Source organism: Ornithorhynchus anatinus, chromosome 1 (assembly GCF_004115215.2).
Source record: "Ornithorhynchus anatinus isolate Pmale09 chromosome 1, mOrnAna1.pri.v4, whole genome shotgun sequence".
NCBI classification, from domain to species: Eukaryota; Metazoa; Chordata; class Mammalia; order Monotremata; family Ornithorhynchidae; genus Ornithorhynchus; species Ornithorhynchus anatinus.
The window spans coordinates 37,085,877-37,099,704 of NC_041728.1; the positions used below are offsets into that span (position 1 = coordinate 37,085,877).

The 13,828-nt window shown below is 46.6% G+C and overlaps 1 protein-coding gene across 3 annotated transcripts in view; it reads right to left on the reverse strand.

Moving 5' to 3' along the window:
* Positions 1-13,828, reverse strand: part of DPF3 (double PHD fingers 3) — a 305,729-nt gene that overhangs the window by 167,036 nt on the left and 124,865 nt on the right. For all 3 annotated transcript variants that reach the window (XR_003762040.2, XR_003762038.2, XM_029072157.2), the window contains exon 2: positions 9,086-9,246. Coding sequence is in view for 1 of the 3 variants with exons in the window: in XM_029072157.2 (XP_028927990.1) it covers positions 9,086-9,246 (161 nt within the window). In the remaining 2 variants the exon portion in view is untranslated. The remainder of the gene's footprint in view (positions 1-9,085; positions 9,247-13,828) is intronic.

Here is a 13,828-nt window from a genome sequence, read left to right on the forward strand (position 1 = left end):
GGATGAGCGACTGTATTAACATGGTAGTAGTTTAGGTGGAGAGGAAAGGGCAGATTTTAGCGATGTTGTGATGGTGTCACTGACAGGATTTGGTGATGGATTGAATATGTGGGTTGAATGAGGGAGAGGAGTCAAGGATAACACCAAGGTTAAGGGCTTGAAAGACGGGAAAGATGCTGGTACCATCTATAGGGATGGAAAAGTCAGAGAGAGGGCAGGGTTTGGGTGGGAAGATAAGGAGCTCTGTTTTGGACATGTTAAGTTTGAGGTGATGGGAGGACATCCAAATAGAAATGTCTTGAAGGCAGGAGGCCTCCCAAGCATTTTTCCTTCAGGGCCTGGTTACCGCAAATTTTGGATTGTGGTTTGTTTATCCATCAACCGCCTATCGACGTGACTTAGTAATAAAAATAATAATCGTAGTATTGGCTAAGCACTTACTATGTGCCAAGCACTGTACTAAGCACTGGGGTGGAAACAAGCAAATAGGGTTTGACACCATCCCTGGCTCATGTGGTGCTCACAATCTCAATCCCCATTTTACATATGAGGGAACTGAGGCACAGATAAATGAAGTGACTTGCCCAAGGCCGCCCAGAAGACAACTGGCAAAGTCAGGATTAGAACCCATGACCTTCTGACTCCCAGGCCCGTGCTCTATCCACTACATCATGCAAGAAAGGAGTGCAGTCACACAGAGAAGCAGCATGGCCTAGTGGAAAGAGTTCGGGCCTGGGACTCAGAGGGCCTGGGTTCTAATCACAGCTCTGCCACTTTGCTATGTGACTGTGGGCAAGTCACTTCTCTGTGCCTCACTTCTCTCATCTGCAAAATGGGGACTCACTCCCTGTCTCCCTCCTACTTAGAGTGTGAGCCCCATGTGGAACCTGATCATCTTGTATCTATTCCAGCACTTAGTACAGTGCTAGGAACACAGTAGCCCCTTAACAAATGCCTTTATTATATGTGCTTATGTGTATATGTCAACGTGTTTATGGTTGTCTAGGGGAGGTGTATATGTGCATGTGAGTTTTTGTACACATGCTAAAGCTCACTGGAGAAGAGACACAGGGACCCATTCTGAGGGCAGATGTACATGTAAAGAGAAGCAGAGTGGGCTAGTGGCTAGAGCCCGGGCCTGGAAGTCAGAAGGACCTGGGTTCTAATCCCGGCTCCACCACATTTCTGCTGTGTGACCTTGGGCAAGTCACTTAACTTCTCTTTGTCTCAATTCCTTCAACTGTAAAATGGGGATTAAGAGTCCGAGTCCCATGTGGGACAGGGATTGCGTACAAACTGATTACTTTGTAACTATCCCAGCACTTAGAATGCTGCTTGGCACAGAGTAAGTGCTTAACAAGTACCATAATTATTATTATGACTACGAGGGTGTTCATTTGTACATGACTTGAGGAGCAGCTAAACAATTCCCAGGTGCTGACCCTTGGTTTTAATAATTAAACCAATCTCTGTTTCCCCTCCTTTCCTCCCACCCAACCTTAACCCTTGGGTGAACTGCCCTGGATTAATATCCCAGAGTTCAGCTGCAACTGCTTTCTCCCCTCCCATTTCCCCCCTCCTTCCACCACACCACCAGCTTTGAGTTATGTCTCTCCTGAACTAATGAGATAAACAACATAAGTCACTGTAGGCCTTGCTGACTCCTCTATAAGCAATAGGCTGGAGTGCTTTGCATTTGCCCTATAAAGGTACAGTGGGCTGCTCTGTAGGGAAGGGGAGAGAGGAAGGAAGGGGAGGGGAGGGGAGGGGGGAGAGAGGAAGGAAGGGGAGGGGAGGGAGGGGGAGAGAGGAAGGAAGGGGAGGGAGGGGAGGGGGAGAGAGGAAGGAAGGGGAGGGGAGGGGAGGGGGAGAGAGGAAGGAAGGGGAGGGGAGGGGAGGGGGAGAGAGGAAGGAAGGGGAGGGGAGGGAGGGGGAGAGAGGAAGGAAGGGAGGGGAGGGGAGGGAGGGAGGGAGGGGAGGGGAGGGGGGGGAGAGAGGAAGGAAGGGGAGGGGGAGAGAGGAAGGAAGGGGAGGGGGAGAGAGGAAGGAAGGGGAGGGGAGGGGAGGGGGGAGAGAGGAAGGAAGGGAGGGGAGGGGAGGGGGGAGGGGGAGAGAGGAAGGAAGGGGAGGGGAGGGAGGGGAGGGGAGGGGGAGAGAGGAAGGAAGGAAGGGGAGGGGAGGGGGGAGAGGGAAGGGAAGGGAGGAAGGGAGGGAGGAAGGGAAGGGAAGGAAGGAAGGAAGGAAGAGGGGGGAGGAGGAAAGGAGGGGAGGAAAGTTGGGATGAAGAGGAGTGGTTAGTAGTAATAATAATAATCAGTATTATTATGGTATTTAGGTGCTTACTGTGTCTCAAGTACTGGGGTACATGCAAGTTAATCAGGTTGGACACAGTCCCTGTCCCATATGGGGGGTTCATGCTCTTCTTCTCATTTTCAGATGAAGTAACTGAGGCACGGAGATGTTAAGTGATTTGCCCAAGGTCACACAGTGGGCATATGGCAGAGCTGAAATTAGAACCCAGGCCCTTCTGACTTCCAGGCCTGTGCTCTATCCACCAAGCCACGCTGCTTCCAGTACTGTCCTCTGCACATAGTAAGTATTCAATAAATACCACTAATTGACCTTAAGCTCATTAGGGGCAGGGAACATGTCTACCAATTCTATTATATTGTAATAATAATGATGGTATTTGTTAAGCGCTTTCTGTGTGCCAAGCACTTGTTCTAAGCACTTTGGTAGATACAAGGTAATCAGGTTGTCCCACTTGAGGCTCACAGTCTTAATGCCCATTTTACAGATGAGGTAACTGAGGCCCAGAGAAATGAAGAGACTTGTCCAGAAACAAAAGCTGACAAGTAGCAGAGGCAGAATTAGAATAATAATAATAGCATTTGTTAAGTGCTTACTTTGTGCAAAGCACTGTTCTAAGCACTGGGGAGGATAGAGAAGAAGCGTGGCTCAGTGGAAAGAGCCCGGGCTTGGGAGTCAGAGGTCATGGGTTTGAATCCTGACTCTGCCCCTTGTCAGCTGTGTGACTGTGGGCAAGTCACTTCACTTCTCTGTGCCTCAGTTCCCTCATCTGTAAAATGGGGATGAAAACTGTGAGCCTCACATGGGACAACCTCATTCCCCTGTATTTACCCCAGCGCTTAGAACAGTGCTCTGCACGTAGTAAGCGCTTAACAAATGCCAACATTATTATTACAAGGTGATCAGGTTGTTCCATGTGGGGCTCACAGTCTCAATCCCCATTTTGCAGATGAGGTAACTGGGGCACAGAGAAGTGAAGTGAGTTGCCCAAAGTCACACAGTTGACAAGCAGTGAAGCTGGGATTTGAACCCATGACCTCTGACTCCCCAGCCTGTGCTCTTTCCATTGAACCATGCTGTACTCTCCCAAGTGCTCAGTACAGTGCTCTGCACATAGTAAGCGCTCAATAAATACCACTGATTGGTTGACTGTAAGCTTGTTATGGGCAAGGAACATGTCTTAATTCTGCTATATCGTATTCTGTGAAGCGCATAATACAGTGCTCTGAATGTAGTAAGTGCTCAATAAATACCACTGATTGCTGACCAGGTGGTATCCAATGAAAGGCAAATCACACTATTTCAGGGCCTGGGATAAACTCTGAAATTAAGAAAGCCCCCAAGTCCAAGGTTTCTGAGAAATAAGGCTTTTTTTTTTTTAATAGACTTGCTGTGCTTTGGGCACTCTACTAACTACCAGGTTAGAGAGAAGTTAGGTTAAATACGGTCTATGTACCATTTGGGGCTCAGTCTTAATTTTATATTTGCCCCAGCCCCACAGCAATTCCATGAGAAGCAGCGTGGCTCAGTGGGAAGAGCCCGAGCTTGGGAGTCAGAGGTCATGAGTTCGAATCCCGGCTCTGCCGCTTGTCAGCTGTGTGACTGTGGGCAAGTCACTTAACTTCTCTGTGCCTCAGTTCCCTCATCTGTAAAATGGGGATTAAGACGGTGAGCCTCATGTGGGACAACCTGATGACCCTGTATCTATCCCAGCGCTTAGAACAGTGCTCTGCATATAGTAAGCGCTTAATACCAACATCATTATATGTATCTTTAATATTATACATTACTCATTGATATTAATGTCTGTCTCCCCCTCCAGACTGTAAGCTTGTTATGGGCAGGGAAAATTTCTGCTAGTTCAGTGCTCTGCACACAGTAAGCATTCGATGAATACCATTACTTGATCCCCATTTTGCAGATGGGTTAACTGAGGCCCAGAGAAATGAAGTGACACTCCCAGGCTCACACAGCAACAGGTGGCGGAAGGGCATTAGAACTCAGAAACTTCTGACTCGAAGGTCCGTTCTCTCTCCGCCAGGCCACACTGCTTCCCAGGGAATGCCCTGGGACATTTGACTTCCAGAACTGGTCTCTGACTTCCAACTAGAATGTTGATACCAAGGATGGATATGTTTGTTAATCTGCTTCCAGATTGACTGCCTCTCCCACCCCCACTTCTACGGTATTTATTAAGCGCTTACTATGTGCCGGACACTTTACTAAGTGCAGGGGTAGATATAAATTTTTCAGGTTGGACACAGTACCTGTCATTACATGAGGCTCACAGTCTCAATCCCCATTCTACAGATGAAATAACTGAGGCACAGAGAAGTGCCTCTAAGACTCTGGGAACAAGGAGGGGCAAGCTGAAGGCTGGAAGGAGGAAAATGCTACTCAAATTTGGTCAGCTTTTGCCTAAATTTGGTGGCAAGACTGGGGTTCTCAAAAGAATGTCCTCATCCCTCCGTCACACACAGCTGTGGGGCCGGCCTTTCCTTGATGCCGGGGGTGCTGGGAAACAGCGTGACTTAGTGGTTAGATAAGGGGCTGGGAGCCAGAGGACCTGGGTTCTAATCCCGGCTCTGCCACATGTATGCTCTGTGACCTTGGGCAACTCACTTCAGTTCTCTTGGCCTCGGTTCCCTCATCAGTCAAATGGAGATTAAGACTGTGAGCCCCATGGGGGACTGGGACTGTGTCCAACCTAATTGAACTGTATCTTCCCCAGGGCTTAGAACAGTGCTTGGTATATAGTAAGTGCTTAACAAATACAGTAATTATTATTATTATCATCCTTTACCTGACGCGTGCTTGACTGCCATTTCCCATGGATAGTTGGAGGGTTGAGGGAGGGAACATTGATTCATTTATTCAATCGTATGCATTAAGCGCTTATGGTGTGCAGAGCACTGTACTAACTGCTTGGAAAAGTACAATACAACAAACAGTAACACACTTGGTCCGTGTGAGGGATCTGAAAAGGAGAGTGATAGCAGCAAGAGACCAGTGGTTCCCCCATACAGCACTCGCTTTGACACGTCTCATGCAATCGATCAATCGTACTGACTGCTTACCGTGTACAGTGCTCTGCACACCGTAAGTGCTCAATAAATACCACTGATTCTCTGGACCTCAGTTCCCTCATCTGTAAAATGGGATTTAAGACTGTGAGCGCGTGTGGGACAGGGACTGTGTCCAACCTGATTAGCTTGTATCTACCCCAGCGCTTAGAACAGTGCCTGCAACATAGTAAATGCTCAACGAATACTATTAAAAGAAAAAATAAAATAAGAGTTGATGGACACGTTACCTGCCTATAAGCATCTTGTGGCCTAAAGCAGGATACAGCCACTAATACAAATAAATGAATTACAGATAGGTACATAAGTGCTGTGCTGTGAGGGTGGGAGAGGGGTGAATAAATGGAGTAAAATGAAGTGCATCTCACGGGAGGATTTTTACACACTTCTGGTCACGGAGCTTAATGAAGCCTGTCAGTAAGGGGAAATACACTCTGAAAGAGAAACTGTGACCAGGTCGAAACTCTGGATGGAGGGAGACACTTATTAGAGTACAATTTAAAGAGTTACAGAAGGAAGAGAGATGATACTACTTACTGAGTATCAAGTGTTTCTGGCAACCTCCTTTTACCTAATGCAGGGAACTAGGGTACTATGACTATTCGATTCCTTAAAAAGTGGCGGAAGCCTTCTCTCTTTGGCACTTCTATCTCAAGGAAGTAATGTGACCTAGTGGATAGAGGCCAGGTCTGGGAGCCAGAAGATCAGGGTTCTAATCCTGACTGTACCAATCGCCTGCTGTGTGACCTTTCACAAGTCACTGAATTTTTCTGGGCCTTTGTTTCCTCTGCTGCAGAAGTTAATAACCTGTTTTCCCACCCATTTAGACTGCCTCACGTGGGACAGGGATTGCCTTATATCTATAAGACATAACTTATAACTTTTATAAAGATGAACTTATATCTACCCCAGTGCATAGAACAGTGATGCGCTTAACAAATACCATAAAAAATGCTAAACGTATTGTAAAGCCTCCATTTAACTTTCAAACCACACACTCACACACACGCACTTGCTCAGCACATCTTCACCCACTCCCCCAGATTCATTGGGAAAGGAGGAGGTATTACTCCTTCTCATTCCCCAGTGCTGCTTTCAACCACTCCACCTTCCCCATCCCTTCTCTTTCCCTTCATTCAAAGCCCATATCATTTGCCTCTGCCCTCTCTTCTGCCCAGAAAAATGATTTCTCCATCATTATTGACACTCATGCCCATTGCCCTCACCAGTTGTTCAAGACATTTAACTCCCTTCTCAAACCCCCTGTCCCCCGGCCTCCCCCATCCCTGGCCCTGATGACCTGGCTCTATTGAGAAAAGAGAAACCACTGGGTGTGATCTCCCTAAAATCATCCCGGCCCACATACCCCCAAACCCAACTCCTTCTTGCTTCACCTTCAACTCTCCCATCTTTCCCAGAAGTGTTTCCAGGGAAGATCTCCTGCTTTCTCTCAATATCGACCCCTCCACCTCTGCATCTGACCCCATTCCTTTTGCCCCTTATCAAAACTCTTGTTCCTGCCCTAACAGTCATCTTCAACTGTTTGCTCTCCAATGGCTTCTTCTCCACTGCTTTCAAACATGCCCATGCCCTATCCTAAAAAAAAAACCCCTCCCTTGACCCCCACGGCTCCCTCCAGTTATCACACCATCTCCCTCCTACCATTCCTCTCCAAACTCCTTGAATGAATTGTCTACACCCTCTGTCTCAAATTCTTCTCCTCCAATTCTCTCCTTGACACTCTCCAATCTGGCTTCCATCCCCTTCACTCTCAAAGTTCATCAATGATCGCCTTGCCAAATCCTGGGCCTCTACTCCATCCTAGTCCTTCTTGACCTCTCAGATGCTTTCGACACTATCGACCACCCCTTCTCCTAGAAACATTATCCAACCTCGGCTTCACAGACACTGTCCTCTCCTTGTTCTACTCCTATCTCTCTGGCTGTTAGTTCTCAGTCTCTTTCGCGGGCTCCTCCTCTGCCTCCCACCCCCTAATTGTGGGAGTCCTTTAAGATTCAGTTCTGGGTCCCCTTCTATTCTCCATCTACACCCACTCCCTCAGAGAACTCATTCACTCACAAGGCTTCAGCTCCCACCTCTATGCAAATGATTCCCATTTCCAGTCCTGATCTCTCTCCCTCTCTGCAGTCTCGAATTTCCTCCTGCCTTCAAGATACTTCTACTGGGATGTTCTGCTATCACCTCAAACTTAACATCTAAAACAGAACTCCTTATCTTCTCACCCAAACCCTGTCCTTCCTCTGACTTTCCCATCGCTGGAGTCGGCACTACCATTCTTCCTGTCTCATAAGTCCGTACCCTTGGCATTATTCTTGACTCCTCTCTCTCATTCAACCCACATATTCAATCCATCACTAAATCCTGTCAGTTCGACCTTCACAACATAGCTAAAATCTACTCTTTCCTCTCCTTCCAAATGGCTACCATGTTAATCCAAGCACTTACAGCATCCTTTCTGAACTCCCAGCCTGCTGTCTCTCCCAATTCCAGTCCATACTTCACTCTGTTGCCCGGGTCATTTTTCTACGAAACGTTCAGGACATGTTTTCCCACTTCTCAAGAACCTCCAGTGGTTGCCATCCAACTTTGCATCAGAAAGAAACTCCTTACCATTGGCTTTAAAGCACTCAATCACCTTGCCCCCTCCTACCTCACCTCACTACTCTCCTACTACAACCCAGCCCACACCCTTGTCTCCTCTAATGCTAACCTTCTCACTGTGTCTCATTTCTCATCTGTCTTGCCATCGACCTCTCGCCCATGTCCTGCCTTGGGCCTGAAACACCCTGACTCTTCATATCAGACAGACAATTACTCTCCCCTCCTTCAAAGCCTTACTGAAGGCCAATATCCCAAGGCCTTCCCTGACTATGCCCTCCTTTCCTTTCCCCCCCGTCCCTTCTGCGTCACCCTGACTTGCTCCCTGTATTCATCCACCCTTCCAGCCCCACATCACTTATGTCCATATCTGTCATTTATTTCTTTATATTAATGTCTGTCTCCCCCTCTAAACTGTCAGCTTGCTGTGGGCAAGGAATGTCAGTTATATTGTTTTACTGTACTCTCCTCAGTGATCAGTATAGAGCTTGGCACACAGTAAGCGTTCAATAGATACAATTGACTGAGATGCAGAGTTTTAGAATCAGTCAATCAATTGGTGGCATTTATTGAGAGCTTTCTATGAGCAGAGCCCTAAACTAAGTGTTTGGAATAGCACAATACAACAGAAATAGTGGCCACATTCCCTATCCATATCAAGTTTACACTCTATCAAGGTATTTATTGAGCGCTTACTATGTGCCGAGCACCCGTACTAAGTGCTTGGGAGACCACAGTACAGTAGAATTGGTGGAGGCATTCCCTGTCCACCAGGGACTCCTCTGTGGTTGGTCTCTGTCCCAGTTCCCCCAGATTCTCACTCTCTGGATATAGCACGGGTCTGGGACTCAGAGGGCCATGGGTTCTAATCCCAGCTCTGCCATTAGTGACCCTGGGGAAGTCAATGGGCCTTTGTTCCCTCATCTGGAAAAGGGGGCTTAAGACTATGAGCTCCACATGGGACAGAGACTGTGACTGACCCAACTACCTTGTATCCACCCCAGTGCTTAGAACAGTGCCTGGCACATAGCAAGCACTTAACAAATACCACAATTATTATTATTACTTCCCACCTGGGCCCCGGTGCCTTTTCTCCATCCAGATGTAGCAGTTGTTCTGGGCCACCCCAGTCTGGGAATCGAGAAAGGGCAGGCGGACACTGCGTTCAGCACAGAGCCTCGAGTTGTAGCTGCGACAGTGCTCGATGGCTTCCCTGTAGAACTGGTCCCCAAGTCTGAGGGAGAGAAAAGAGAGAAAGTTCCGTAAAGTCAGTCAACCATATTTATTGAGCGCTTACTGATGGAGAGTGCTGTACTAAGCACCTGGGGAGAGGACAATAGAACATTAAACTGGTCCCCAATTTTGTGAGAGAGAAGAGAAAGTTCCAGAGAGTCAGTCAGTCAGTCAATCGTATTTATTGAGAGCTTACTGGGTGCAGAATGCTATGCTAAGCACTTGGGAGAGGACACTAGAACAATAAATTGGTTTCCAAATCTATGGGACAGAAGAGAAAGTTCCACAGAGTCAGTCTGCCAACCATATTATTTGGAGCACTCGCTGGATGCAAAGCACTGTACTAAGCACTTGGGAGAGGACAATAGAACATTAAATTGGTCCCCAAATTTGCTGAAGAGAGAAAGTTCCGTCAAGGTTTGTTCCTCCCTCTGTTTCCTAAACCAGATCAAGTGGAGAAGCAGTGGGGCCTAGTGGCTAGTTCATTCATTCAATCGCATTTATTGAGCACTTACTGTGTGCGGAGCACTGTAGTAAGTGCTTAGAAAATACAATTCAGCAACACAGAGAGAGAATATCCCTGCCCACAAGGGGCTCACAGTCTAGAAGGGAGGAAACAGACATCAAATCAAGTAAACAGGCATTAATGGCATCAAAATAAATAGAATTATATATATATGCACATCCGAACAAGTAAATCAGGCATTAATATAAATAAATAGAATTATATATATGTACATATATACACAAGCGCTCTTTAGAGCAAAGGGAGAGAGTCAGGGCTAGGTGGGGGGAAGGGGAGCTGAGGAAAAGGGGGCTTAGTCTGGGGCTAGTTGGTCAGTCAGTTGATCATATTTATTGAGCCCTTACTGTGGGCAGAGCACTGTATTAAGAGCTTGGGAGAGGACAATAGAACAATAGATGAATTCCCTGCCCACAATGAGCTTACCATCTAGAGGAGGAGACACATTAATAGAAATAGTATGACAGCTATGGACATAAGTTCTGTGGAAGTAGGAGGGAATGAATAACGGGAGCAGGTCAGGGTGACGCAGAAGGGAGTTGAAGAAAAGGGAAAGAGGGCTTAGGGAAGAAAGAGAGATAGACTATGTGTAGTAATAATAATAATCATGGTATTTGTTCCTCTTCAATCATATTTTTGAGCACACAAAGTTTAATTTACAAAGCACACAAAGTTTAATTTGACTAAGCATTTGGGAGGGTACACTATAACATCAGACACATTCCCTGCCCACAGCGAGCTCACAGTCTAGGATCACAGTCTAGTTTAAACGCTATGTGCCAGGGGTAGATATAAGCACTACCCACCAAGGTACTAAGTATCGGGGTAAGTACAAGCCCATCAGGTTGGACACAGTCCCTGTCCTGCAGAGGACTCCCAGTCTCGAACCCCAATTTACAGATGAGGGAACTGAGGCACAGAGCACTTAGGTAACCTGCTCAGAGTCACACAGCAGAAGTGGTAGACCAGGGATAAGAACACAGGTCCCCCTGACTCCCAGACTCCAGGTCCCATGTGCACCTCGTCTGTGTGAGATTGTCTTTTAAAGATTGTGTGGACAGGAGAGAAGTTTGCCTATGTGTGCCTAGGAGGTTCTGTCCCAGTTCCACAGGCATAGAGCAGCATGGCATAGCGCATAGAACACAGGATTCTAATCTCGGTTCCACCACTTGTCTGCTGTGTAACCTTCCGCAAGTCACTTCACTTCTGTGTGCCTCAGTTAATAATAAATTATGTTGGTATTTGCTAAGCGCTTACTATATGCAGAGCACTGTTCTAAGCGCTGGGGTAGATACAGGGGAATCAGGTTGTCCCACGTGAGGCTCACAGTTAATCCCCATTTTACAGATGAGGTAACTGAGGCACAGAGAAGTTAAGTGACTTGCCCACAGTCACACAACTGACAAGTGGCAGATCTGGGATTCGAACCCATGACCTCCGACTTCCAAGCCCATGTTGCTTCCACTGAGACATGCTGCTTCTCTAAATACAAGGTAATGGGGTTGGACACAGTCCCTGTCCCACGTGGGACTCACAATCTTAAATCCCCATTTTACAGCTGAGGAAACTGGGCCCAGAGAATAATAGCAACATTTATTAAGCACTTACTAAGTACCAAGCACTGTTCTAAGCACTGGGGGAGATACATGGTAATCAAGGTGTTCCATGTGGGGCTCACAGTCTTAACCCCATGTTACAGCTGGGGTAACTGAGGCCCAGAGAAGTGAAGGGACTTGCCCAAGGTCACACAGCAGACAAGTGGCAGAGCCAGGATGAGAGCCCAGGTCCTTCTGACTCCCAGGCCTGTACTCTTTCCACTTGGCCACACTGCTTCTTGATCCATACCCCTCTTGAATCTCACTGGCATTTTCACCTCACACAACTTCCTGTCAGAGCAGACCATGTGTGGGAAGTGTTTTGACCTTGAAGCCGCCTCTTCCTGTTTTGAGTACGATCTGAAGCACAACAATTCCGTGTTGGGACAGTCAGAAATGGTTCACGATTCCAAAGACTTCAATTATATCTCCCTCTCCTCCTCCGTATTTCCGCATGGAAGACTTTAGCTCTTTTAATTGATCCTCCTAAAGAGACTTCTCCATCCCCCCAATCCACTTGGTTGCTGTTCTCTCTACCTTTTTCACCTCGATTATGTCCCCAGTAAACCCACAACGGTTATTCTGTAGACCGGGTTTTGCACGGCGACAAAGTTGTACCTTTGTTTACTTCTCTGACGCTTCCCAGCTTCGAAGTTTGGCCTTTTCATTATTTTTTTTAGCTGCTATTGCACACTGACTCTGTCCTCTTTTTTCTGGGTAGTCACCAATCTCTCTGAGGCTTTCATCACATAATTACAATCTAGATTATTATTATCTGTCCCCCATTTAATTTTTTTATTATTTAAAGGCATTTGTTACATGCTTACTATGTGCCAGACATTGTACTAACAGCTGGGGGAGATACAAGATAGCCAGGTCCCACATGGGGCTCACATTGTAAGTACTCAGTCACCTTGAACTAAATTAAATTGAATTAAATTAAATTAAAGCACTCAATCACCTTGTCCCCTCCTACCTCACCTCGCCGCTCTCCCACTACAATCCAGCCCACACACTTCACTCCTCTATCTCCATACTATTCACTGTACCTCCAACTCATTTGTCTCACTGCCGACCTCTAGCCCACGTCCTGCCTCTGGCCTGTAACTCACTTCCTCCTCATATCTGATAGATGATCACTCTCCCCATCTTCAAAGCCTTATTGAAGGCACATTTCCTCCAAGGGGCCTTCTCTGACTAAGCTCTCATTTCCTCTTTTCTCACTCCTTCTATGTCACCCTGATTTGCTCCCCTTATTCACCCCCCCTCAGCCCCACAGCCCTTATGTTCATAACCGTCATTTATTTATTCAGATTAATGTCTGTCTCCCCCTCTAGACTATAAACTGGCTGCGGACAGGGAACATGTCTACTAACTCTGTTATCTTGTACTCTCCTAAGTTTTTAGTTCAGAGCTCTGCACACAGTAAGTGCTCAATAAATATGATTGATTGATTGATTAAGCGGGGGTGGGAGGTGAAAACAGGTCTTGAAAACCCATTTTGCAGATCAGGGTACTGAAGCACAGAACAGTGACCTGTCCACAGTCACACAGCAGACAAGTGCAGAGCCGAGTTTAGAACCCAGGTCCTCTGACTCCCAGGCCTGTTTTTTTTCCTCTAGGCCACGCCGCTTCCAGTTTGAAAAAATAATAAATCAGCTAGTTCATCACCATTTCCCTAGGTTCAATTTTTCAGGCAACATCATAAATATACCTTTGTTTGGCCAATCTAAGGATTTACAAAGAAGAAGGAGAATAAAATCTGAAGCTTAGAGGTGGCAGAAGTACATCTAAAACCTGTTTCTTCAGTGTAATCAACTTAGCTTTCATTTCTTTTCTTGGCTCTCAATTATAATGGAGCTAACCCTACTGGTAGGAAAAGCACTAGTCTCTTCTGAGAGAAACCTTAGCTTTTTTTTGGCTACTAAAGGTTCCATTTAGAAAGTCCTGCTTCAGAGGCATATGTACAAAAGGGGCTGATGCACCACTCAAAAGATAGCATTTTATTCCTTCTTTTTTGTGGTATTTTTCAGGCACTTACTATATGCCATGCACTGTACTAAACACGGGTAGATACATGCTAATCAGGTTGAACACAGTACCTGTCCCACTTGGGGCTCACAGACTTAACCCCCATTTTACAGATGAGGGAACTGAGGACCAGAGAAGTGAGGTGACTTGCTCAAAGTCACAGAGCAGAAAAGGGGCAGAGACAGGATTAGAACACAGGTCTTTCTGACTCCTAGGCCCAAGCTCTATGCACTAGGCTACACTGTTTATCACCATGCTAGAGGCAGGCTCACTAATTGCCCCTAAAATCCCAAGGAAGGTAAACACACTTCTGAAACTGCAAGATTAGTCCAAAAACAAACTCAAATGACACTGAAACACACACAAATACTCCACACACACATACAGCTGGAGATTGCCTGAGAGAAAAATAACACTACTAGAACATTCTAAAG